Raw genomic sequence first — 23,850 nt, forward strand, 5'->3', positions numbered from 1 at the left:
GTATCTTTGTATGTGTTTGAGTTTAGCTTACTTGGAGTTTCTTGAGCTTCTTGGTGTTTATTTATTTCCTAAAATTTGTGACATTCTTGACAACTGTTTCGTTAGATACTCTGTTTCTTTCTGTCTTCTCTTTGAACTTCCAAAATGTATAAGTTGGTCTGCTTGATGGTGTCCCACAGGTTCCTGGGCTGTGTTCACTTTTCTTTATTATTTTTTCTTTCTCTTCCTGACTCGATTATTTTAACTGCCTTTTCTTTAAGTGTGCTTTTTCCCCCCTTCTATCTGCTCAAATCTGAATAGAAAAATGAGAGAGGAAAATGCTCTGGCCCTTTTAATCCCTGGAAAGTTGCTTCAACAGGAGGAGGAAGCTCCTGCAAAATGGTTGGGGAATGTAACAATGACTGCCTACCTCTGTCGGGACCATCTTAATCAGAAGTGGCAATCGGTGCACAAGTCCTCCTGAGATTTGGAGGACAGGGTTCTTTCTGTCCATCCTGGCTCTTGCACGCTGCTCCAGAACTGTTTGCAAGGCAGCATACCACAGTGGTAGTTGTTGGAGCATAGGTAGCTGCTGTTGAACTAAGCTATGAAATTGATCAAATTTAATTTTAGTTTACTATCCAAGTCTTCTTTTGAAAGCTGTAAACCTTCAGATAGCCTGGAGGGTTCCAAAATAATTATATCACACAATTCTGCCAACTGCATCTGTTGTCTAGTTGGAGAGACTGATTCATGGTGCTCTGTAGTTCATTGTTGCCCTCTTCCCAGAATCCTGTTTTCTCTTCCTTCTAACCTCTGTGTCTTTACACCTAAAGTGAGACTTGCATAAATTTCATATAGGTGAATCCATTTTTTAAAAGTGCATTTTGCCAATCTGTGCCTTTTCACACAGAGCTTACATTTAAAGTTATTACAAGCAAGGAATGGTTTATTCTGACATTTACCTACTTATTTTCTGCATGTTCTCTATATTATTTGATCCTCATTATATATTTGAGTCTCACTATATATTTGATCCTCACTATATATTTGATCATCACTATATTACTTGATGCTGATTTTTAAAATTTGGTTGGTTTTTTGAAAATGTGCTTATTGCCTTTTCTGTGTTTTTTATATTTTTTATTAATTATATTTGGGACTTCAGTTAATATTCTAAACTTAAAATAGCCTACTTTGAATAATACTAACTTGTCTGAATAATATGAAGTTTAGTCTCAACAGTATATAAATATGCTGCTTTTGTACTTTTCCATCCTTCCTAATCTATGTTATTGTCTCAGATTATATCTGTACACAGTGTCCATTAAAATGGATTTGTAATTGTTTTATGTAATAGTTGCCTACCAGAAGTACAATAGTAATAGTTAATTTTGCCAGTGTTGTAATAGTAATAGCAGCTTTCTTTACAATGTTAATACTTCCTGTGGCTTAAAATTACTGTCCAATGTCCTTTCATTTTAACTTGATTGCTTCTTCTAGCAATCCTTGTAGAGCAGGCGTAGTAACACATTCCCTTAGCTTTTCTGTATCTAGGCATTTTTGCTTGAAGTGTCATTTTGCCAGATTCAGATTTCTTGTTTGATAGCTTTTTTCTATTAACACTTTGTTATTGCTTTCTGGCTTCTGGATTTTCCATGCTTTCTGAGCTGTTTGTTGTTAATCAATACCCCTTCTACATAACAAATGGCTTCCATATTTTCCGTGCATTCTGAACTGTCTGTTGTCAGTCAGGACTCCCTTCTGCATGACAAATTGCTTCTCCCTTTCTGTTTTTACAATTGTCTTGGTTCTTGACTGACTATAATTTTCTTGGTGTGGCTGGCTGTCTTTGACTATGTTCTTGTTGGAGATTTTTACCCTTCTTGAATTTGGACATTCAGAGATTTCATCAAGTTTGGGAATTTTCAGCTATTTATGTCTTCAGATATTCTTTCTGCCTCTTCTCCTTCTGCACTTATGAGACACCCATATTGCATGCATTGGTCTGCTTCATGGTGTTCTGTGTACTTGTTAGGTTTTTCTCACTTTTTAAAATTCTTCTTTTTTTCTGTTCTCACACTGGGTTATTTCAATTTTCATTTCTTCAGACTTAATCTTTACCTGCTGTTATACTCCTTTAATGAACTTTTCATTTCCATCATAGTGCTTTTTTATCTCTAGATATTCCATATTTTCTTCTATAATTTCTCTCATCAATACTCCTGTTTTGTCATTTGTCTGTTGTTTTTTTCTTTAGGCTTAATTCTTTTTTTTTTTTTTTTTTTTTTTTTTGAGACGGAGTCTCGCTCTGTCACCCAGGCCAGGCTGGAGTGCAAGGGCGCAGTCTCTGCTCACTGCAACCTATTCCTCCCGTGTTCAAGCGATTCTCCTGCCTTAGCCTCTTGAGTAGCTGGGATTACAGGCATACACTACTACACCTTGCTAATTTTTGTATTTTTTGTAGAGAGGGGTTTCACCGTGTTACCCAGGATGGTCTCAATCTCCTGATCTCATGATCCACCTGCCTCGGCCTCCCAAAGTGCTGGGATTATAGGCATGAGCCACCATGCCCAGCCAAAACTTGTTTTTTTAATAGTCTTTGTGTATAAAGTTCAGGACATTTTCATTTTCTGTTTTTCACTTCACATTGGTCATACTTTCCTGTTTTGTTTTGTTTTTTGTTTTTTTGTAGAAAACTATATTTGAAATGTTGCAATGTGTTAACTCTGGAAGTCTTCTTCATTTCTCCAAGGTGTCCTCTTAGTTATTGAAGGCTTAGCTTGCATTGCGCCAGTGTTTTGACTGAGTGTAATTTAAAAACTGTCAGTTTTTACAACTGGATCTGTATTAACACACCCCTTTAATACTTAGGGAAACTGTTTACAATTCTGCCTCAGCCTTCAGTTTTTTTCTCACATTGAAGCTATAGTTAAGCCTGAGGGCTAATACTTAAAGAGTTTTACATGTTTTTTGAGAATGTTCCGTGTCGTGAGCATGTGCATGATTTTCTAAATTCTTTAGTATATTTAACTGCTTTCGAATATTCTGATTTCTCCAAAAGAAAGATCTCTCCAGCTTTTGCCCCCTTTTTCAAGTTGTCTGTTTTTGGGTTAATCATATACTTTGCTCCCAAACTTAAATGTTTGTGACCAATGCCTGGCATTTTCAACCATGAGTGAGTTCTGAGTTAGGCAAAACAGAGATACGTGTGTTTCACCAATTCTTTATGTACATAAACTCCTAGACAGACTAGAAATAAAACACAATAAATTAGCACATAAGGTCTTCTTTACTCCTTCTGGAATCAGGGATCAGGGCCTCACATTGAGAACGTGGATTGCAGTTTCAAAGGTTTCAGCTATGCCTGGGAGGTGGTATGGCAACACCACAAGACTTTCCTACCATTTAAAAAATTGTCTCTCTTGGCTCAGTGTTTGCTTGGTTGATATAAATTGTTGATTTCCAGGGTCCTGTCAGTTTTGGGTTGGTGTGCTATTTCTTTGGAGGGTTTGAAAGTGTCTGTCCTGTAGCTTTGCGTTCAATGTAATTTTTGAAGCACTGATTGTTTTCTGATTTCAGAGTTCATTTTTATTTAGGAGATTTAGTTTTTGTGCCTTAAACATTTTCCTTAAAATAATTAAATAGTATATTAACCTCCTAATTTGGGTTCCTAAATGTTAGGTTTTTGTTTTAGTGGATATGGTATGAAGCTTTTTCTTTGCTTTGTTTTTAAGTAAGATTATTGATTCCATATAAAATGCATGAGGCAGGATTTGTTTGTTATAAAGTACAGTTTGGTTTTATATAGGACAATCACAAAATACTTCATTGCCAGGGTGACTTTCAAGCAGATGTCTAAATGAACAGATAAGGGAATAATCATGTAAGTATGCAGCAGGATCAACAAGTATGAAAATCCCTGGCATAAGCCTACTTAGCTTGTTAGAAAAATAGCAAGGTCTGTGTGGCTGAGGCAGGATGAAAAAGGAGAACAATTATAGATGAAGAGCTCATAGAGATAACAGACAGTCCATGTGATAGCTTTATATAGGTCATGTTTTATATAGGTCAATAGATATTACTTTAGATTTTACTCTAAGCCTGGTTCATAACTGGAAGTGGGATTGGTAAGGTTGTTACTGGCATCTAGTGGTGAGAGGCTGGAAATCTGCTAAATATCCTAAAATCTAGAGTCTCAGACACCTTTAGGAATTTAACACAGTTGTACCGTCTCTCCAGAAAATTGTGAAGAAAAGGCATACATGTGGAATTCTTTGATACTATAGTTTGAAGATTTCTGAGCCCAACCTGTGGGTTTCATAAATAGGAGAGACTTTTGTAAGCCCTTGAAAAGTTCAGTTGATTAAAGTTTGAGGGGGGTGGAGGAGAGAGAGAGAGAGAGGAGAGAGAAGAGAAGACAGAAGAGAGAGAGAAAAAGAGATTCTGGGTTTGTCTCCCAAAATTAGTGACTCAGTAAGTATGGAATGGAATCTGAGAATTTGTATGTCTTCAAGGTTCTCAAATGATGTTAATGCTATTGGTCTGATAATCACATTTGAGAATTATTTATACAATCAGACATATCTTTAGCTATGTTGCATTTTCATGAGTTGCTTGCTCCAATGCACAGTTCATTGAAAGTGATTCTGGGGAGGCTAAAAAAGATATACAGAAGCTTAATGCATAGCACCTTTGTATAGTATCTAGAGGGTGTTTCCAGGCATTTCCAAGAGAGGTTGTTAAAAATTTGTCCTGCAAAATAAGAGGCTTATATTTTGTTGATTGATGCTTACCTTTGACATGATCCACCCCAACCCCTGATTCACAGTAAATATTAGAAGATCTGAGAAATCATACATTAACAGACTTGAACAATAAATAGTAAGTAGGAATATTCCCAGCCTACTAGGTAATAATTTGAGGAATAGCTCCCTGACAAGTATTTTAAACTAATTTATTCTGTGTTGCTAGCCGAATGCTAAAATGGGGGTTACCTTGTATTTTACTATTGATGTATACCTCCTATTAAAGATAGATCAGTGTTGGAATTATTTTGTTGTTGTTCATCAGATATATTATGTTTTTATTTCAGAACTGTTCGTCAGTTGGCACAGGAGCAGTTCTTTTTAATGTGCACCAGGTGTTGCATGGGACACAGGCCTCTGCTTTTCTTCATTACTTTACTCTTTACCATATTGGGGGTGAGACGTTTTCAAATGAACTTATCAATATAATGCATTCTTAACATGAGAGACATTCAGAAAGTTACTACGATAGCTTTTATTATATTTAGAACAGGCATAATTAATAAATGCACTATTATAATTTTTTACTATTTGTAGATTGGCTTTTTGTTTTTTTCCAGTTTTGGGGAAAAATACAGTACGTCTTGGGAAAATATATAGCACGTCTATAGATGTACTATATATTTATTTTATAGTACTATATATTTATTTTATATAGTACTATTTATTTTATAGTACTATATATTTATTTTATATATATAGTACATCTATAGAAAAAATATAGCACGTCTTTGTCATTAATATGAAATGTTGCCAATTTTAATTTTTCTGAGTTTAAAAAAATTATATGGACTCTGAGTGTAGACTTGTGAATTCATGTTGTTTTAATTTAATATTTCAGAGCACAGCAAGAGAGAGGGGTAAATATTCAGGAGATTATTTCACGCTTTTACGGCACCTTCTCAATTATGCTTACAATGGCAATATTAACATACCCAATGCTGAAGTTCTTCTTGTCAGTGAAATTGATTGGCTCAAAAGGATTAGGGTAAGTTGAATAGTATTTAGTTTATTATGTCACAATCAAATCAGCCGTCTTATTAAAAGGAGGTTTGTAGTCTTTTGTTTAGTCTCTATTTTTATTTGACAACTTAGGAAAATAAATTCTCAAAATGCCTCTGAGAATAAATACAAACAAAATGTGTACTTTTCACTAGTGAATTGGTAACTTAGATTTGTAGAAACAAACATAGCTAGTTTTGTTCAATGTGTTTTACTTTTTCTTGGAACTTGGAATGCTGATAATTCTGTTTCTTTCACTTTGGTGTTTCTTGGCCTTTTTTTGGGAAATTATCACATTTGAAGACTTTTTAAAAAATCAAATTTGAGAGATTGGTATTTGCATTGAACCATCTGATACCTTACTTTCACAGAGTTCTGTGAGAGTGTATTTCTAAAGTGTATGGCTTTGGGCTTCAGGTTAGCGTTCTTCTAGTAGATTATAAAGCTTACTTACGGAACACGGTTTTTGAACCCTGGCTATTGACATTGTGTACCCAGATAATTCCTTTTGGGGAGGAGCTTTGCTGTGCATTGTAGGGTGTCGAGCAGCATTTCGGGCCTCTTGCACTCAGTGCTGTAGTAACCTCCTTTCCTCGTGGTTGTAAATCCCAAATATGTTTGTGTCTTGTGGTAGCAAAATTGCTTACATTTACTGTTCTGGAGAGTTCTCAAAAAGAAATAGGAAACCACTTGAACGGTTTGGGGAAGTTGTATAGAACATCTCATTTCCCTCCAGCTCTCTGTTCTCCTAACTCCCTGTCCTTTTCTATCTCCATGTTGTAAGTTGGGCCTATAATATTTTTCCTTTTGCAGGATAATGTTAAAAACACAGGTGAAACAGGTGTTGAAGAGCCGATACTGGAAGGCCACCTTGGGGTAACAAAAGAGTTATTGGCCTTTCAAACTTCTGAGAAAAAGTATCACTTTGGTTGTGAAAAAGGAGGTGCTAATCTCGTTAAAGTAAGTACTTTCTTTTTTTTCTTTTTCTTTTTCTTTTTTTGAGACGGAGTCTCGTTCTGTGGCCCAGACTGGAGCGCAGTAGTGCCATCTCAGCTCACAGCAGGCTCCGCCTCCCGGGTTCAAGCGATTCTCCTGCCTCAGCCTCCCAAATAGCTGAGACTACAGGCATGTGTCACCACACCTGGATAATTTTTGTATTTTTGGTGGAGACCTGGTTTCACCATGTTGGCCAGGCTGGTGTTGACCTCCTGACCTCAAGTGATCTGTCCACCTCCACCTCCTAAAGTGGGTGAGCCGCTGCGCCCAGCCTCTTTAAGGTAAGTTCTGAATTTTGGTACTGAACTTCCTATCATGACCATATAAATGTTAGCAAAGCTGTCTGATTCAGCTCTGTATAATGTCTTTGAGACATAATCTTGATGTTTTTTCTTTTTTCTTGACCCACTTCTCTTTTAAAAAGGATCTCTGAAGAGGTTACAGTAACTTTAAAACGTATGCCTCTTAAGAGATTTTGTAAAGTAATTACAAATCAGAGTTACGATACAGTGGTATGAAAAGTCAGTAAGCAGCATTGATTGATTTTCATGTTGAATAAATCTCAATTTTTCTTGACTAGATTTCTAAATGACAGAAATTTCCGTCTTGCAAAACTTCATTTTTTATACAATATTTCTTGGTGAGCTTCTTTATATGTCATGCAGTTCAAGAAAAAGAATATAACTTTGATGCATTCTGTTCCTATTTGAAATGGATTTGTTTCTGTTTATTATCTGATTAAAGAAAAATTTATTTAGAATGTCACTTTTCTTTGATATAAAACTTTAAATCACTTCAAAAAATCTAATGTGGAAAACTGATTACATTTATTAATTGTACGCAGGGGGTTTTTTGTGGGGTTTTCTTTTGTTTTGAGATATAATGAGATATTTAATTATGTCAAATAATTATTCAAGTATTTCCTTTGAAGAGGCATGTTGCTCCTAACCTATATTTTCTACTAATAACATGTAATGTCTTTTTCTAACTTACTAGGAATTAATTGATGATTTCATCTTTCCCGCATCCAAAGTTTACCTGCAATATTTAAGAAGTGGAGAACTACCAGCTGAGCAGGCTGTTCCAGTCTGTAGTTCACCTGTTACCATCAATGCCGGTTTTGAGCTACTTGTAGCATTAGCTATTGGCTGTGTAAGGAATCTCAAACAGATAGTAGACTGTTTGACTGAAATGTATTACATGGGCACAGCAATAACTAGTGAGTATTTTAAATTATAAAGCTGTTTTGTTCATTAATAATACTTCAGTTTAAATTTTTATTTGATGTTTTAGAAAAAATTAACTTGTGATGGATTTTTTTTGATCCAATGAGTTTAACATTTTTTAGCTGTCAGATATATAATTAAAACCACTTTAGTTAGAAAACATTAATTCAGAAAAATTTTTAGATGTGTCTTTTCAATGCTCCTTTATAGTTTGTTTAGATGAGTTTTATTTAATCATATGTGAAATAAAACCAAAACTTCAGAATAGCAGGAAGGCAAATTTAATGCCATAAAAAGTTTATATTTAAAATATATGTATTGAAAAGATTTTCATAATCCTAACACTGAAGTTGCTTAATGTTATTTTAGTTGAAATCTAAGGAAGGTATGGTTTTAAAGATCACAATGTGAGAAGAGAACATTTGAGTGTATTTTACTAAGTTCTAAATGCCTACATCAGTCCCACAAAGTGAGTACCTACGTTCAGATCTTACATGGAACTGAAACTCAGAGTGGGAGGTGGTGTAAGTAAAATAACAGATAATAATATAAAATTTCGTTCATTTCAAGGAAAAAAACCAAGGCTTAAAAATATAATTAATAACAGCATTCATTATAAATCTTTAATTAATAAATATGAATTTATCTTTGCTTATGTCTTTCTCTGGGTGAGGATGTTTTCAATCACATTGTGGGAGTTTCTAGCTAAACTCCCTGCAGATCTGCAGGGGGTCAGATCTTTTTTTGTCCCTTCGAATCTGCATAGAGAGAAGAGTTTCTTCTTCTTTTGAGACGACGTCTCACTCTTGTTCCCCACTCTGGAGTGTGATGTCATGATCTCAACTCACTGCAACCTCTGCTTCCTGGGTTCAAGCAGTTCTCCTGCCTCAGCCACCCAAGTAGCTGGGATTACAGGCGACTGTCACCACACCCGGCTAATTTTTGTATTTTTAGAGAGACAGGTTTTCACCATGTTGGCCAGGCTGGTCTAGAACTCCTGACCTCAGGTGATCCAGCTGCCTTGGCCTCCCAGCATGCTGAGTTTATATGTCTGGGTCACTGCCATGCCTGGCCAAGAGTTTCTTTTTTAAAAATGCTTCTTTTGTTAATTTATGTAGCTAATGTATTTATGTGGTAAGTGTGTAGTTTCAAAAGAGTTTATTTTTTAGAAACACTTGTTTATTTTACTAAAGTTTATACCTGGTAAATATGTATTTTCAAACATAAAAGAGGATACATGTTAACAATTATTAACTTCCTACAGGTTTTATGTTTCCAGTCCAGAGATTATCTCTGTCTATGCATTTATATGTATGTATAGCTCTTTGTTTTGTACAAATGAGAATGTACAAAATACAATATTGTTAATTTTGTTTTGTACTTTGTAACACACTTGTTTGCACATGAAGGTCTGTATAATTCTGTTTTTTAGCTACATAACTTGCAGTTCAATGTGCTTCAATTTATGTAATTCATCTCTGATGGTGATTGATGTTTAAGTTGTTTTGGTTTTATGCAAGGAAGAGAGGGATTTATAGTTCTCACAGTGATTTGAGATACACCATCCCATTGACTTTATCTCACGATAAAACTGGATATCGGCAAAGCGGTTATCACTATTTACTAAGGAAGGAAACAGATATTTACATGAAGGTCATACTTTTTTAAGAATCAGAACCACGACTTGACAAAGTCAAGTTTGTATTGTATACAATACTTACATTGTAAATAAGACAAAGTGGTCCTATATACAATTAAAAGTGAGAAAACCATAGTATTTTGTTTATGTAGAGTTCTGACCACAGTGAATTCAATACACTTAGGTACAGAAGTTTTTTGTTGTTGTTGTTTTTGTTTTTGAGAGGGAGTCTTGCCCTGTTGCCAGGCTGCAATGCAGTGGCACGATATCAGCTCACTGCAACCTCCGCCTCCCAGGTTCAAGCGATTCTCCTGCCTCAGCCTTCCTAGTAGCTGGGAATACAGGCACATGCCACCATGCCCAGCTAATTTTTGTATTTTTAGTACAGACGTGGTTTCACCATGTTGGCCAGGCTGGTCTCAAACTGCTGACCCTTTGATCTGCCCGCCTTGGCCTCCCAAAGTGCTGGGATTACAGTCGTGAGACACCATGCCTGGCCAGAAGTTTTTAATTAGTAAAATAATAATGGTTAACACTAAGCCTGTGTTTAACACATGGAAATTTAATACTATACCATCTTGTTTTTTTGAGACAGAGTCTCTCTCTGTTACCCAGGCTGGAGTCACTGCAACCTTTGTCTCGTGGGTTCAAGCGAGTCTCCTAATTCAGCCTCCCAAGTAGCTGGAATTACAGGCACGTGCCACCATGTTCAGCTAACTTTTGTATTTTCACTAGAGACAGGGTTTCACCATGTTTGTCAGGCTGGTCTTGAACTCCTGAACTCAGGTGATCTGCCTGCCTTGGCTTCCCAAACTGCTGGGATGACAGGCGTGAGGCACTGCACTGGCCAATATTATACCATCTTATATGACTCTTAAAACTGTTACAGAAGCAGTATCATTAAAAACATCAACTTAACAAGGTCTGTAGTTAAAATTTGTATGGTGGCTCTTGTTGTTGGTGTGAAAATTTAAAGTACTGTTTCAAAGTGGCTGTGTGGTAAAGGAGGTGTTGCTATTATTAATTTGTTAGCCTGAAAACGATGAACAGAATCACTGTTTTCATAGTATAAGCATCTTTTCTTTTTTTAATTCAGCTTGTGAAGCACTTACTGAGTGGGAATATCTGCCCCCTGTTGGACCCCGCCCACCAAAAGGATTTGTGGGACTCAAAAATGCTGGTGCTACGTGTTACATGAACTCTGTGATCCAGCAGCTATACATGATTCCTTCTATCAGGAACAGTATTCTTGCAATTGAAGGCACAGGTAGTGATTTAGATGATGATATGTTCGGGGATGAGAAGCAGGACAGTGAGGTAAATTTTAATTACTGTTTTCTTTGAAGAGTCTGATAGCAGATGCTGTTGTTCTCCCTCAGATTACTATACTTTCATGGGATGTTATGGGGACTACATTTTGATGATACAGACAGAATCTCTGAGATACTATGTCTGGCATACTTGTAGTACTCACTATCTAATAGACTTGAAACTCCAGTTGATAATTAAACACAGTTTTTTTGTTTGTCTCCAAAGCACAGTTAATATAATCACATTTTGTGTGACATGGTAAATGTAATTCGGTATTTGAAAAAGGATGAATCTATTTATTTTTAATAATTACATTTTCATTGTCTTGTTTTTTAAAATGTGTTACTTAATTTCACTTTTTATATTGTCTGTGTTTCATAAGCTGTACTTATTTTTAGGATTCTCTATTTTTCTCAAATTAGAGCTCTTTCTGCAAAGGAAACAAATTTGTTTCTCAACTAATGCTTCATGGACCTGTTAACAATATTAGTTAACAATTGCAATCAGGCTGCCTGTGAAATGTATCCAGTTGAAAATAAAGCAGTAAAAAAGTTAGGTTCTAGTGGCAGATCACATATTTAAGATGCAGGTCTTAAATACATGTATATGGAAAATTTAAAGTTTTGGTCATATTTTGGCTGGGCACGGTGGCTCACGCCTATAATCCCAGCACTTTGGTAGGTCAAGGCGGGGCAGATCACCTGAGGTGGGGAGTTTGAGACCATGCTGACCAACATATTGAAACCCCGATTTTACTAAAGATACAAAAATTAGCCAGCATGGTGGCACATGCCTGTAATCCCAGCTACTCAGGAGGCTGAGGCCAGAGAATCGCTTGAACTCGGGAGGCAGAAGTTTCAGTGAGCTGAGATCATGCCACTGTACTCCAGCCTCGGTGACAGAGTGAGACTCCATCTGAAAAGAAAAAAAATAGGTTTCGGTTATGTTTATACTCAGACTGTTTATCTTTTACTTTTTTGCATATATGTTGATAGGAACTAAATATAGAAATCAAAAATTTTAACTGCAGGAAATGGTTCTCCAGTTTCTACATTTCTTCCCTTCAGTGGTCAGAAATAGTTTGAGTTTCAGATTGTAGTATATCATTTATGGAGATTAGAGACACTTACTTCTGCCTTTCAAGATCTAATAAATCATACCATCCAGGCGTTCCCATCTGGGTAACTATACTTATAGTAGAATCTCCATGTGGGTTGTTCAGCAATACCAGGTTAAGGGCCACTACTGAAAGGAAATTGGAAATTAAGTCCTATTTTTATAGCCCATGTTACCCATAGGGTGTTGAATTTAAAACAGATAGGGATGGGTAATCATACTGACAAGAAGGAAATAAGGCCAACAGAACACAAAATTTCAGATTACGTCACCCACCTTTGTGCTTGGTTGCTTGTGCTTTATGTTGTCTCAGCACTGTGCTATGGCGTGCATGTGTCTGCCTACTTTTTCTGTGCAATGAGCTTCTCCAGGGCAGGAACTGGGTATTGTTTATTTCTGTGTCACAAATACAGATACAGAGCAAAGCATATAGAAACATGTAGATATTTTTAAAGCAGCTGTATTTTGCTCTGTAGCTACAATGAGATTATGACCTTTGGAGCTTCTGTATATGCTCCCATACCTTCCACAACTACTCTTAATAACTGTATTTATTGTTAATATTTGTGATAACATTACATAAATTACCTCATGAATCTGGGAAAATGCATTGTCCTCACAAGAAAATACTGAGTCCTAGGACGACCAAGTAACTTACTCCCCTGAAGTTACTTATGGCAGAGCACTCATTTGTCTTTATTCCTGTCTACTTGACCAAACTTTACTATATTACCTCTAATGTATGTTTTTTTAACTATGCTTTTATGGTAACTTATCTGTGAAATCTTTTATCATAACCCATCTGTGAAATGAGCACTAATATTAAAAATTAAGTGCTTTGGAAGTAAGAAATATGAAAAAAATGCATAGCGTTTCATTTACTAACTTCTGGTATTTGTTTCAACTTCTTTCATTTTACTATTAAAGTTAGATTAGCTCATCAATAATGTCTTTTGGTCTCTAGAGTAATGTTGATCCCCGAGATGATGTATTTGGATATCCTCATCAATTTGAAGACAAACCAGCATTAAGTAAGACAGAAGATAGGAAAGAGTACAATATTGGTGTCCTAAGACACCTTCAGGTCATCTTTGGTCATTTAGCTGCTTCCCGACTACAATACTATGTACCCAGAGGATTTTGGAAACAGTTCAGGTAAATTATGGGTGGGTGATCATTTAAGTTTCGTAAAAACCTCAATACAGTAAACTTCTAAAATATAGCTTAGAATACATAATTAGTTTTATATTTAATATTTAAACTGTACTAATATTCTAACTATCCTTCTTGGTCGTAGTTTTATTATCCCAATAAGAAAGAGGTAAAATATGTCACAGTAAAAAAAGGCACTGTGTTCTTTAATCTCTTAAGATATAATTTACTTCTTCATTTTGGAAGACTTATCAATTATATAAAAGCAGCCAGGTGCGGTGGCTCACACCTATAATCCCAGCGCTTTTGGAGGCCAACGCTGGCAGATCACCTGAGGTCAGGCATTCAAGACCAGCCTGACCAACATGGAGAAACCCCATCTCTACCAAAAATAAAAAATTTGCTGGGTGTGGTGGCACATGCCTGTAATCCCAGCTACTCGGAAGGCTGAGGCAGGAGAATCACTGGAACCCAGGAAGTAGAGGTTGCAGTGAGCCAAGATTGCACCATTGCACTCCAGCCTGAGCAACAAGAGGAAACTCAATCTTAATAAAAAATTACACAAAAGCAAAATACTAAAACATAGTCATGCCCTTGCTTTAACAGCTCTCTGCTGAAGCAAATGTCAAATATATTGTTTTATCTATATAGTTTTTTTATATATCTCTAACATTTTTATTTAAAAAGATGATCATGGTACGTTATCACATATAATAAAAATTACTTTATAATCTTGGAAAACATGGCAAAACCCTGTCTCTACAAAAAAAATGCAAAAATTAAGCATGGTAATATGAACCTGTAGTCTCAGCTCCTTTAGTGGGTAGAATATCATTTCATTCACTAACGTTTGTTCTTGGTTTCTTTCAACTTCTTTCATTATAAGTTAGATTAGTGCATTAATGATATCTTTTGGTCTCTGGAGCAGTGTTGATCCCCGAGGTGATGTATCGTAATCACCTTGAAGACCAGCATTACTCATAAACAAATGAACATTTTCACCACTAGAAAGGAAGTCCCCCTTCCTAGTCTGGCAACAAAAAATATATCTGTATATTATATATCATTATATACTGTGTATATTATATATAAATATAACTTTATATTTTTATATATATAGGTATATTTTTCTTTACAAATTTGTAAAGTGATGATTCCCTAACATCCTCCAGAAGTGACCAGTAAAATTTGGCCTCTCTTTAGGTTTGGAAAACCTCGATTAGGCCAGCTGCAGTGGCTCACACTAGTAGCCCCATCATTTTGGGGGGCCAAAGCAAACAGATCACTTGAGCCCATGAGTTCAAGACCACCCTGGGCAACATGGCAATACCCCATCTCTACTAAAAATGCACAAACTTAGCTGGGCGTGGTGGCCTGTGCCAGTAGTCCCAGCTACCTGGGACGCTGAGGCAGGAGGATCACCTCAACCGTGATGGAGCCACTGCCCTCCAGCCTGAGCAACAGAGTGAGATCCTATCTCAAAAAAAACAAAAGAGCTCAGTTACATCTTGAACTTGTCTTTTTTTGTTTGTTTGTTTGTTTCACCTATTTTATCAAGGCCTACTTTGTGTCGTACATGGTACTAAACACTGTAGCACAACTTTTTACTATATACTGTAATACATACATGCTCTTCCTAGTGTGTAGAAAAATACAGCTGCCCCTCATAAGAATTTAGAGTTCTTTCAACAAGGTACCTCCTAGATAGCTCAGAGACAGGAAAAAAAAGGGCTCTTCTGATTTCTGAGCTGCTTTTTCTGTTGCCCTTATGGCAGCCACCCTTATATGTATTTAGTATATCACTTTGATTCCTTTTGAAAGTCACAAACTTACAGTACACTGACTCTCCATTATATCTCTCAGTATAAATTTCTGTATTCTGTAGCTGAGCTATAAGCCCACATTATAAGTATGATATGCATATATAATTCTTCTTTTCTTCTTTCAGTTATGTAACTTCACATGTGCCTTGCTCTCCCTTTTACCTGTTTCAACGATTTTTTTCTTTCCCTAGCTCATGCTTTCTTTACCTCAAGACCTTTTTCTGCAATCTAGTCAACAATTCTGTTCTTTTTCTTCCAATTTACTATAACACTTTTAAGTTTGTCTTCAAATCTTTTACTTAATAATATATGTGTGATAATTGAATACACAGTTACATAATTATATACATGATTATGGAGGAATTTCATACACACGTATATAGATATATATAGTTTTGATTCTTTATAATCTGTATTTAAATGTATTAAGCTATAATGTGTTTGTACTTAAATTATATATGTTTTTGTCCTCTCAGTGATTCTCTCCAAATAAGTGTGGAGCTCACAATTTGTCCTTACACATTTGTATTACACAGACTCTAGACACATATGTTCCTAATACATTTTTTTCTTTTGTGGTAAAGTTGTTATAAAATTCACCATTGTAACCATTTAATAGTGTACAATTCAGTGCTTTTTGGTACATTCAGAATTTTTGTGAAAGTGTCACTACCATTTGGTTCCAGGACATTTTCATCACCGAAAAAAGAGGTTCCCTGCTCAATAAATAGTCATTCAGCCCACTTTTTTCTTCTTCCTACCCTGGCAACAAAAAATTACTTTTCTTTCTATATCGGTTTGCATATTTTTTATATTTCTTGTAATTTAATCTCAGAATATATGGCCTTTCTGTCTAGCTTCTTGTGTTAAACATGGTTTGTTTAAGGTATGTCCATTTTTAACATGTATCGGCACTTTGTTCATTCTATGGCTGAATTATATTTCATTGTATGACTAGACCATGTTTTGTTTATTTATCCACTGATTAACTTTGGATGGTTTCTGTCTTTGGGCTATTGTGAATAGTGCCTCTGTGAAAATTCATGAACAAATTTGTGTGTGGATGCATGTTTCATTTCTTTTTGGAGTAGACCTAGAAATGCAGTTACTAGGTCTTGTGGTAATTTTATGTCTAACTTTTTGTGGAGCCACCAAATTAGTTTCCAAAGCCCCTGTAGAATTTTACATTTTCTTTTCTTTTTTTTTGCCTTGAGAAGTAGTCTCACTCTGTTACCCATGCTGGAGTACAGTGGCACAATCTCAGTTCACGGCAGCCTTTACATCCCAGGTTCAAGCGACTGTCCTGCCTCAGCCTCCCTGCCTCAGCTCCTGAGTAGCTGGGACTACAGGCATGCTCCACCAGCACTCCACCACAGCTAATTTTTGTATTTTCAGTAGAGACAGGGTTTTTAGTAGATATGAGGTTTGGCCATGTTGGCCAGGCTGGTCTCAAACTCCAGATCTCAGATGATCCGCCGACTTTGGCCTCCCAAAGTGCTGGTATTATAGGTGTGAGCCACTGGGCCTGGCCCAGATATTTGCATTTTCTGTCTGCAAATTATGAAGGTTACAGTTTCTCTACATCTGTCAACACTTGCTATTTCCTTACTTTTAGTATATCCATCTTGAAATATGTGAAGTGTATCTTACTTTGAATTTGATTTGCATTTCCCTAATGACTGTTAGTACTGTTGAGCATTTTTCATGTACTTATTAGCAGTTTCTGTACTTTTTTGAGGAAATGTCTGTTCAAATACTTTTCTCATTTTTTGATTGCCTTTTGCTGTTGCATTGTAAGACTTCTTTGTATCTTTTTTATTTATTTGTGATAGTAGGCCCTTAAAGATAAATTATTTAGAAATATTTTCTCCCATCTGTGGATTATCCTCTCCGTATCTTTATAGTACACTTTATGCTTAAGAGGTTTTTTTTGTTTTTTTGTTTTTTTTTCCAGAGTGTCACTCTGTCACCCAGGCTAGATTACAGTGGTGCAATCTTGGCTCACTGCAACCTCTGCCTCCCAGATTCAAGCAGTTCTCCTGCCTCAGCCTCCCAGGTGGCTAGGACTACTGGCCGGTGCCACCCCGCCCACCTAATTTTTGTATTTTTAGTAGAGACGGAGTTTTTACCACATTGGCCAGGCTGGTCTTGAACTCTTGACCTCAGGTGATCCGTGCGCCTTGGCCTCCCAACGTGCTGGGATTACAGGCGTGAGCCACAGCACCCAGCCAAGAGTTTTAAATTTTGATGAAATCGTACTTACCTTTTTTTCTTTTCATTTTCAGGCTCCTCCAGTGATTTACTATTTCTATCGTGGCAAAATGTGCATAACATAAAAATTAACCCTTTTAATAGATTTTAGTTGTCCAGGTCACTGGCATTATATACCTTTACACCACTATATCCGAAGATTTTTCATCTTTTTTTTTTTTTTTTTTGAGACAGTCTCGTTCTGTCACCGTCCTGCAGTGCAGTAGTGTTATCTTGGTTCACTGCAACCTCCACCTCCCGGGTTCAAGCAATTTTCCTGCCTCAGCCTACCAAGTAGCTGGGATCACAGGCTCCTGCCACCATGCCCAGCTAATTTTTGTATTTTTAGTAGAGACAGGGTTTCACCCTGTTGGCCAGGGTGGTCTGAAACTCCTAACTTCAGGTGATCTGCCTGACTCTGCCTCCCAAAGCACTGGGATTACAGGCTGAGCCACCGTGTCCTGCCAGTTTTTCTTCTTTTAAATTGAAACTTTATATTCATTAATAATAACTCCCTCATATCCCCGTATTGATTTTGGGGTGCTGATTTGGAAACTTTGTTGAATTATTTTATCATAGTGATGTATACTTGTGTGTAATCCTTAGGATTTCAGTTTGGATGCTTTTTGTTTCTTATTTCTTTAATGATTGTCTAGGAGAATTACTATGTCAAATAGAAGTGGTAAAAGTGGGTATCTTTGAGTTGTTCCTGGTCTTAGAGGAAAAGCTCTTAGTCTTTCATCATTAAAACCTTGCCTTAGACAAGCTTGTCCAACCTGCCTTATTTCATTGTTAGGTTTTGTTTTGTTTTAGGCTAAAAGCAGCCTGAAGCCATGGATTTTTAGTTTCTGTGTCTAGTGATAAGATAAAAGAGGGTGAGGAAGGAACTTCACTGGCCCATCAAGAAATAGAAACTCAGAACCCATGAGTGTATTCTCTCCCTTGGACAATCCTGCCTTAGACCATATTTAAATATTGACTCAGTATGAATCAAAGCTAAACATAAGAAATAAAATTTTTAAAGTTTAAAAGGAAAATTTATGACATTGGATTTGGCAGTGACTTGTTTGATTACATCAAAAGTACAGGCAGCAGAAGAAAAAGTAGATAAAGGATAAAAGTCATATTCTGATGTCCAGTGAAAATATCTCTTAGTAGTTACTGGGATATACATTTATTCTCATGAGAAAGGAAACTTGTGAAGAAATTTCTAAATTCTATCGAAAGTTTTGGCAGAAAGGTAGTTAAACACAGGGACACATGGAATTGCAAGAAAGAATACAAACGGGAAATGGTATATGTAGTAGTCTTATTTTTCTTTCCTAGTTTGTTTAAATTTCTATAAGTATTGAAAGTAAAAATAACATTAAGGGGTAATTATGCATGGTTTTAGTATGTTTGACAATTATATATGGAGAAAAGTAAATGCTTATTATCTGGCTGTGAAGCTTCTGTATCTTAATGGAAGTGGTAAAATATTAACACTGTGATAATGTAATTCATAAAGCAACTGTATATAATTTATACATATATTCTATATATATATTTACATACATATATGTGTGTGCGTATGTAAAATTACACAGACATAGCTAAACGTATATACAGAAATAAGTACAAGTAAAACCTAGACAAATCTAATTTAAGATTTTGGCTTGTACCAATAATAGTATCCCAATTGTGATATTGTATTACATAGTTTTGCAAGATGCCATTGCTGTGGAAATTTGGTAAAAGATATCTTTATTATTTATTAAAATAGAGAAAGAGAAAACAGTATCTCTGTTATTTCTTAAAACTCCATGTGATTCTACAATTATCTCAGCTTTTTTAAAAAGAAAAATCCAAGCTTGGAAAAAGAAAATAGGAAATCACTAACCAAGAAAAGTTGAAAGAACCGTCCCAAGTAACTTTGGAAAACAGTGTATTGAGTAGGTACTGTAAAGCTAAATAAAAAGAACTGTACAAAAGTACTAATCTCTGCAATTCTAGTTCCAAGTGTTACCAATTCTGGAACTACTTTAGATGTTTATTAGGGATGAACCAATCTGGTATAGATAATAACAGGCAGGATGGTAATTTTTGTAAAGATAAGTTACAGCTAAGGGAAGGTAGGTGGCTTGAGCGAACACTGGTATGTAGTTGTAATCATGTTTATTTTAAACTACGTATTTGGTGTGATATGTATGTATGCGTCTTGGTGGTTGTGTTTTTGTTTGTTTGTTTTGAGACAGAGTCTTGCTCTGTAGCCCAGGCTGGAATGCAGTGGTGCAATCTCATCTCACTGCAACCTCCACCTCACAGGTTCAAGCGATTCTCCTGCCTCAGCCTCCCAAATAGCTGGGATCGCAGGCACCCATCAGCATGCCCAGCTAATTTTTTTTTGTTATTTTTAGTAGAGATGGGATTTCAGCATGTTGGCCAGTTGGTCTCGGACTCCTGACATCAAGTGATCTGCTCCTATCAGCCCCCCAAAGTGCTGTGATTACAGCTTGAGCTGAGCCACCATGCTGTCCTGTATATATGTTTTTAAGTTTAGACACATACATACAGATAGGTGTAGCAATAGAGATATGTGTGTGTGAGCATTAATGTGGTATATACAGATATATTTCCAAGTTCTATACCCTGAGAATGTCTAAAAATAATGACCCCAGTAACGTAGGTGTCTAGCAATCGGTATCTAGAGCTTAAATTTGTACATAAGTATCTAGCAGTTGGTTTCTAGAGCTTAATTTGTACATAGGTATCTAGCAGTTGGTATCTAGAGCTTAATTTGTAAGTACCATTTTCTGATAAAAAGGAACCAGACCTGCTTGGAAAGTTGGTTTGTTCCTAGGCAGGAGCAGATACTAAGAGCATATTGGCCTAGATGCAAGCCATTAAGGAAATGGTCAAAAAAGAAAAGAAATAATATCAAGTAGGCATAGGAGCCAACTGAAAAGCTCTCATGTTTAATATTGAAACAATTTTAGGAAAAATATAAATAATAATAGTATTAGATTATAATACTTAGCATAAAATAAATACTCATACTGATACAAGGAAATAACTGAATAAGTAAATAAATGAAGGAAATAGAGTAACACCATTAGAGCATCACAGTAATAACTGATGCATGAAAGATTCACTGATTACCAAAATTAGTGGGGAATAGTTGAATGGTAAACAGTATATTTTCTTTTCTTTTTTTTGAGATGGAGTTTCACTCTTGTTGCCCAGGCTGAAGTGCAATGATGTGATCTCGACTCACCACAACCTCCACTTCCCAGATACAAGTGATTCTCCTGCCTCAGCCTCCCAGGTAGCTGGAATTATAGGTGTCTGCCACCACGCCCAGCTAATTTTTTGTGTTTTTAGTAGAGACGGGGTTTTGCCATGTTGGTGAGGCTGGTCTCGAACTCCAGACCTTGGGTGATCCACCAGCCTCAGCCTCCCAAAGCGATGGGATTACTACAGGCATGAGCCACCATGCCAGGCCAGTAAACAGTATATTTTCATGTAGGAATTATTAACCTGTTTTCTACCTTAAAACTATGGGAGCAGCCAGGTATGGTGGCTTATGCCTGTAATCCCAGCACTTTGGGAGGCCAAGGTGGGCGGATCACTTGAGCCCAGGAGTTCAACACTAGCCTGGCCAACATGGTGAAACCTCCATCTCTCCTAAAAATACAGAAATTAGCTGGGCATGGTGGTGCACACCCGTAGTATTAGCTACTCAGGAAGCTGAAGGAAGAGGATCGCTTGAACCCGATGGGTTGAGGCTGTGGTGAGCTGTGATTACATCGCTGCACTCCAGCCTGGACAAGAGGGCAAGATCCTATCTTAAAAAAAAGAAAAATGAAAAAAAAGGAAAGAAAAAAATACAGTGGAGAAAATAGTAAATTAAACCCAAAACAAGCAAAGATTTTACAGAAGTACTAGAAACCAATGAACTTGGAAAAAAAAAAAAAGCGATAGAGAAAGAAACTTTAGAGTAGTGCCAAAAAATGAAAACAATATGTTTTTACTTCTTGTCAGCTTGAAGTAATTTGGACTTAATTTGCCTTCTTTGGTGAAACAATTTTTTAAAAATATACAGATAAAGTACATTATGGCTTCAACACATTAGGCATCAGACAAAAAAGAAATATTATTCTTTTTTGTCTGATGCCTAATGTGTTGAAGGCACATTAGGAAATAATTTCCTATTTGAGATAGGAAACAAATGAGAGCCCTGCAGTAGCCTTAGTTAGAGTACAATGTAGGGTGGGACATTGAGTCAGACCAATGGAATTCCTGACTTGAGGAAACACTGTGGAGAATCCAGGGAGACTAAAGCATGTAAGGTTTGTAATAGTGCATCGGAGAGCTGCATTAATTCTAGTAATCTTTATTTATCCTTGAATATTCAAGAGAGAACTAAGCACTACATGTAAGTCAGGAAACAATTTGGGGTAAGGAAAGAAACACATGAAAGAATTAGAGGGAACAGTCTAAATTCTCATAGGAACAGGAAAAATAGCTGTTCCTCCCAGCCACATTAGAAAAACTGTTAGTTCACAGGGTGTAGAGTATCTAGAAAAGCCTTGTTCCGTACCAAGGAATACTTATTCCTATACTATGCATTGTTTCTGACTACTTTAGAGTGTGAACAGGAAAATCAAACTACATCTCAAACCAAGCTAGAGAAAGTTTAAAAGAGTACAGAATATCAAGCATTGAGTAAGGTAAAATTCAAAATATCTACATCTAGTCAAAGATTATCAGGCATGCAAAGAAGCAGGAACATATGACCCACCATGCGAAGAATCAACAAATAGGTGGACCTGACCTAGAACTGACTCAGATGTTAAATGATAAAAACTTTTAAAAGTTTTTGTAATGTATATTCATATGTTCAAAAAGTTAGAGATAAGCAAAATTACTACAAAGCTCTGCAGACGAAGACTTAGATGAAAAATATGCTAAGGCTGGGCGTGGTCGCAGCTTATGCCTTTAATCACAGCACCCTGGGAAGCTGAGGTGGGTGGATCACCTGAGGTCAGGAGTTTGAGACCAACCTGGCCAACACGGTTAAACATGTATCTACAAAAAATAGAAAACTAGCCAGGTGTGGTGGTACATGCTTGTAATCTCAGCTACTTGGGAGGCTGAGGCAGGACAATCGCTTGAACCCGGGAGGTGGAGGTTGCAGTGAGCCAAAACCATGCCATTGTACTCCAGCTTAGGCAATGAGTGAAAGTCCGTCTCAAAAAGAAAAGAAAAAGATGCTAAATGAGATTAACAGCTGATAACACACTGCAGAAGAAAAAAATCTATTAAATGTATTCGTTATAAAACACAAGGGTAAAATGATTTTCTAAAAGAAAAGAGTATCACTGAGCCGTGGGACAACCTTAGATGGTCTAATTAATTTCCCCAAAACAGGAGAGGGAAATTAAAAAAAAAAAAAAAGGCATTAGAAGATATGATGGCCTAAAACTAAATAAAAAAGTTTTTATTAAGATTCTTCAAGAACTACTTTGCTTCGTACCAAAATATGACAAACATTTAAAAATACTGAAACTACAGACCACATTTCTGGTGTTAGATGCACAGTTTCTAAAAATAATTTTGGAAGTTGAAATGAACAATATTAAAGACAATACCTGATGACAAAGTGGAATATATTTTAGGAAAGCTTAGTTGGTTTAAATCAGTTAATGTACTTACATTAAACAAACTAAAAAGGAAACTTACATGATCACTTCAGTAAATGTAAGAAAACATTTGACAAAATAGATTTTCCTGATAAACATCAGCAAAACTAATAATGAAAGAAAACCTGATAAAAGGCATCTGCAAACAGCCTACAGCTATCATGTTGAATGCAAATTCATTATGGTGAATGGAAAAAAAAAACAGACAGAAATGGTGGATATTGTGTGATTGTATTAGTATTAAAATTATAGAAAATGGAAATACTCTAACTAGCAGAAGGCACAAAGTGGTTGCTTGAGACAGGAAGAATGGGATGGCAGGGGCAAAATGGAGAGGTTAAAAAGGAAAATTATTTGAGTGTTGGATACATTCATCATCTTTTTGTGATCATAGTATCTCCCCTGCCAGGTAAGTATACATTCATTATCTTGATTGAGGTGATTTTACAAGGGGCTGTGTGTGTATGTGTGTTATTATAATTTATCCTTTATGTTTCTGTTTACTGCATATGCACACTCTTTACCAAAACAAACAAAATACCCAACAACATCGAAAACTATTTGCAGCTTCTGAATGCTGAACACTCAAAAAAAAAACTTACAGAGATCAAAGAAGGTAAAAATTGATAGGAAAAAACCCACAACTATTTTTTTCCCCACAGGAACATGGCAGGTACCATACTATCCCTTTAATGAAAGATGAAATATTGCTAACATGTCAGTTCTTCCCAAATTGATTTATAGACCTGTGTTTTGTATCAGAATATTTACATATTAATTTACCAATTATTAGCATGAAAGGAAACAGGACAAGGAAAGCTAAAACAATTTGGGAAAGAAAATGATCCAAACTGAAGAACTCCCACT

At 36.2% G+C, this 23,850-nt stretch overlaps 1 protein-coding gene across 11 annotated transcripts in view; it reads left to right on the plus strand.

Annotated features, from left to right (window-relative positions):
• USP9Y (ubiquitin specific peptidase 9 Y-linked) overlaps nucleotides 1-23,850 on the plus strand; it is a 199,593-nt gene that overhangs the window by 143,936 nt on the left and 31,807 nt on the right. For all 11 annotated transcript variants that reach the window (XM_054545326.2, XM_054545328.2, XM_063721461.1 and 8 more), the window contains 6 exons: nucleotides 5,075-5,183; nucleotides 5,629-5,775; nucleotides 6,603-6,749; nucleotides 7,782-8,004; nucleotides 10,747-10,967; nucleotides 13,042-13,232. In XM_054545326.2, the coding sequence (XP_054401301.1) occupies nucleotides 5,075-5,183; nucleotides 5,629-5,775; nucleotides 6,603-6,749; nucleotides 7,782-8,004; nucleotides 10,747-10,967; nucleotides 13,042-13,232 (1,038 nt within the window). The remainder of the gene's footprint in view (nucleotides 1-5,074; nucleotides 5,184-5,628; nucleotides 5,776-6,602; nucleotides 6,750-7,781; nucleotides 8,005-10,746; nucleotides 10,968-13,041; nucleotides 13,233-23,850) is intronic.

This window comes from Pongo abelii, chromosome Y (genome assembly GCF_028885655.2).
Source record: "Pongo abelii isolate AG06213 chromosome Y, NHGRI_mPonAbe1-v2.0_pri, whole genome shotgun sequence".
In the NCBI taxonomy this organism is placed as follows: Eukaryota; Metazoa; Chordata; class Mammalia; order Primates; family Hominidae; genus Pongo; species Pongo abelii.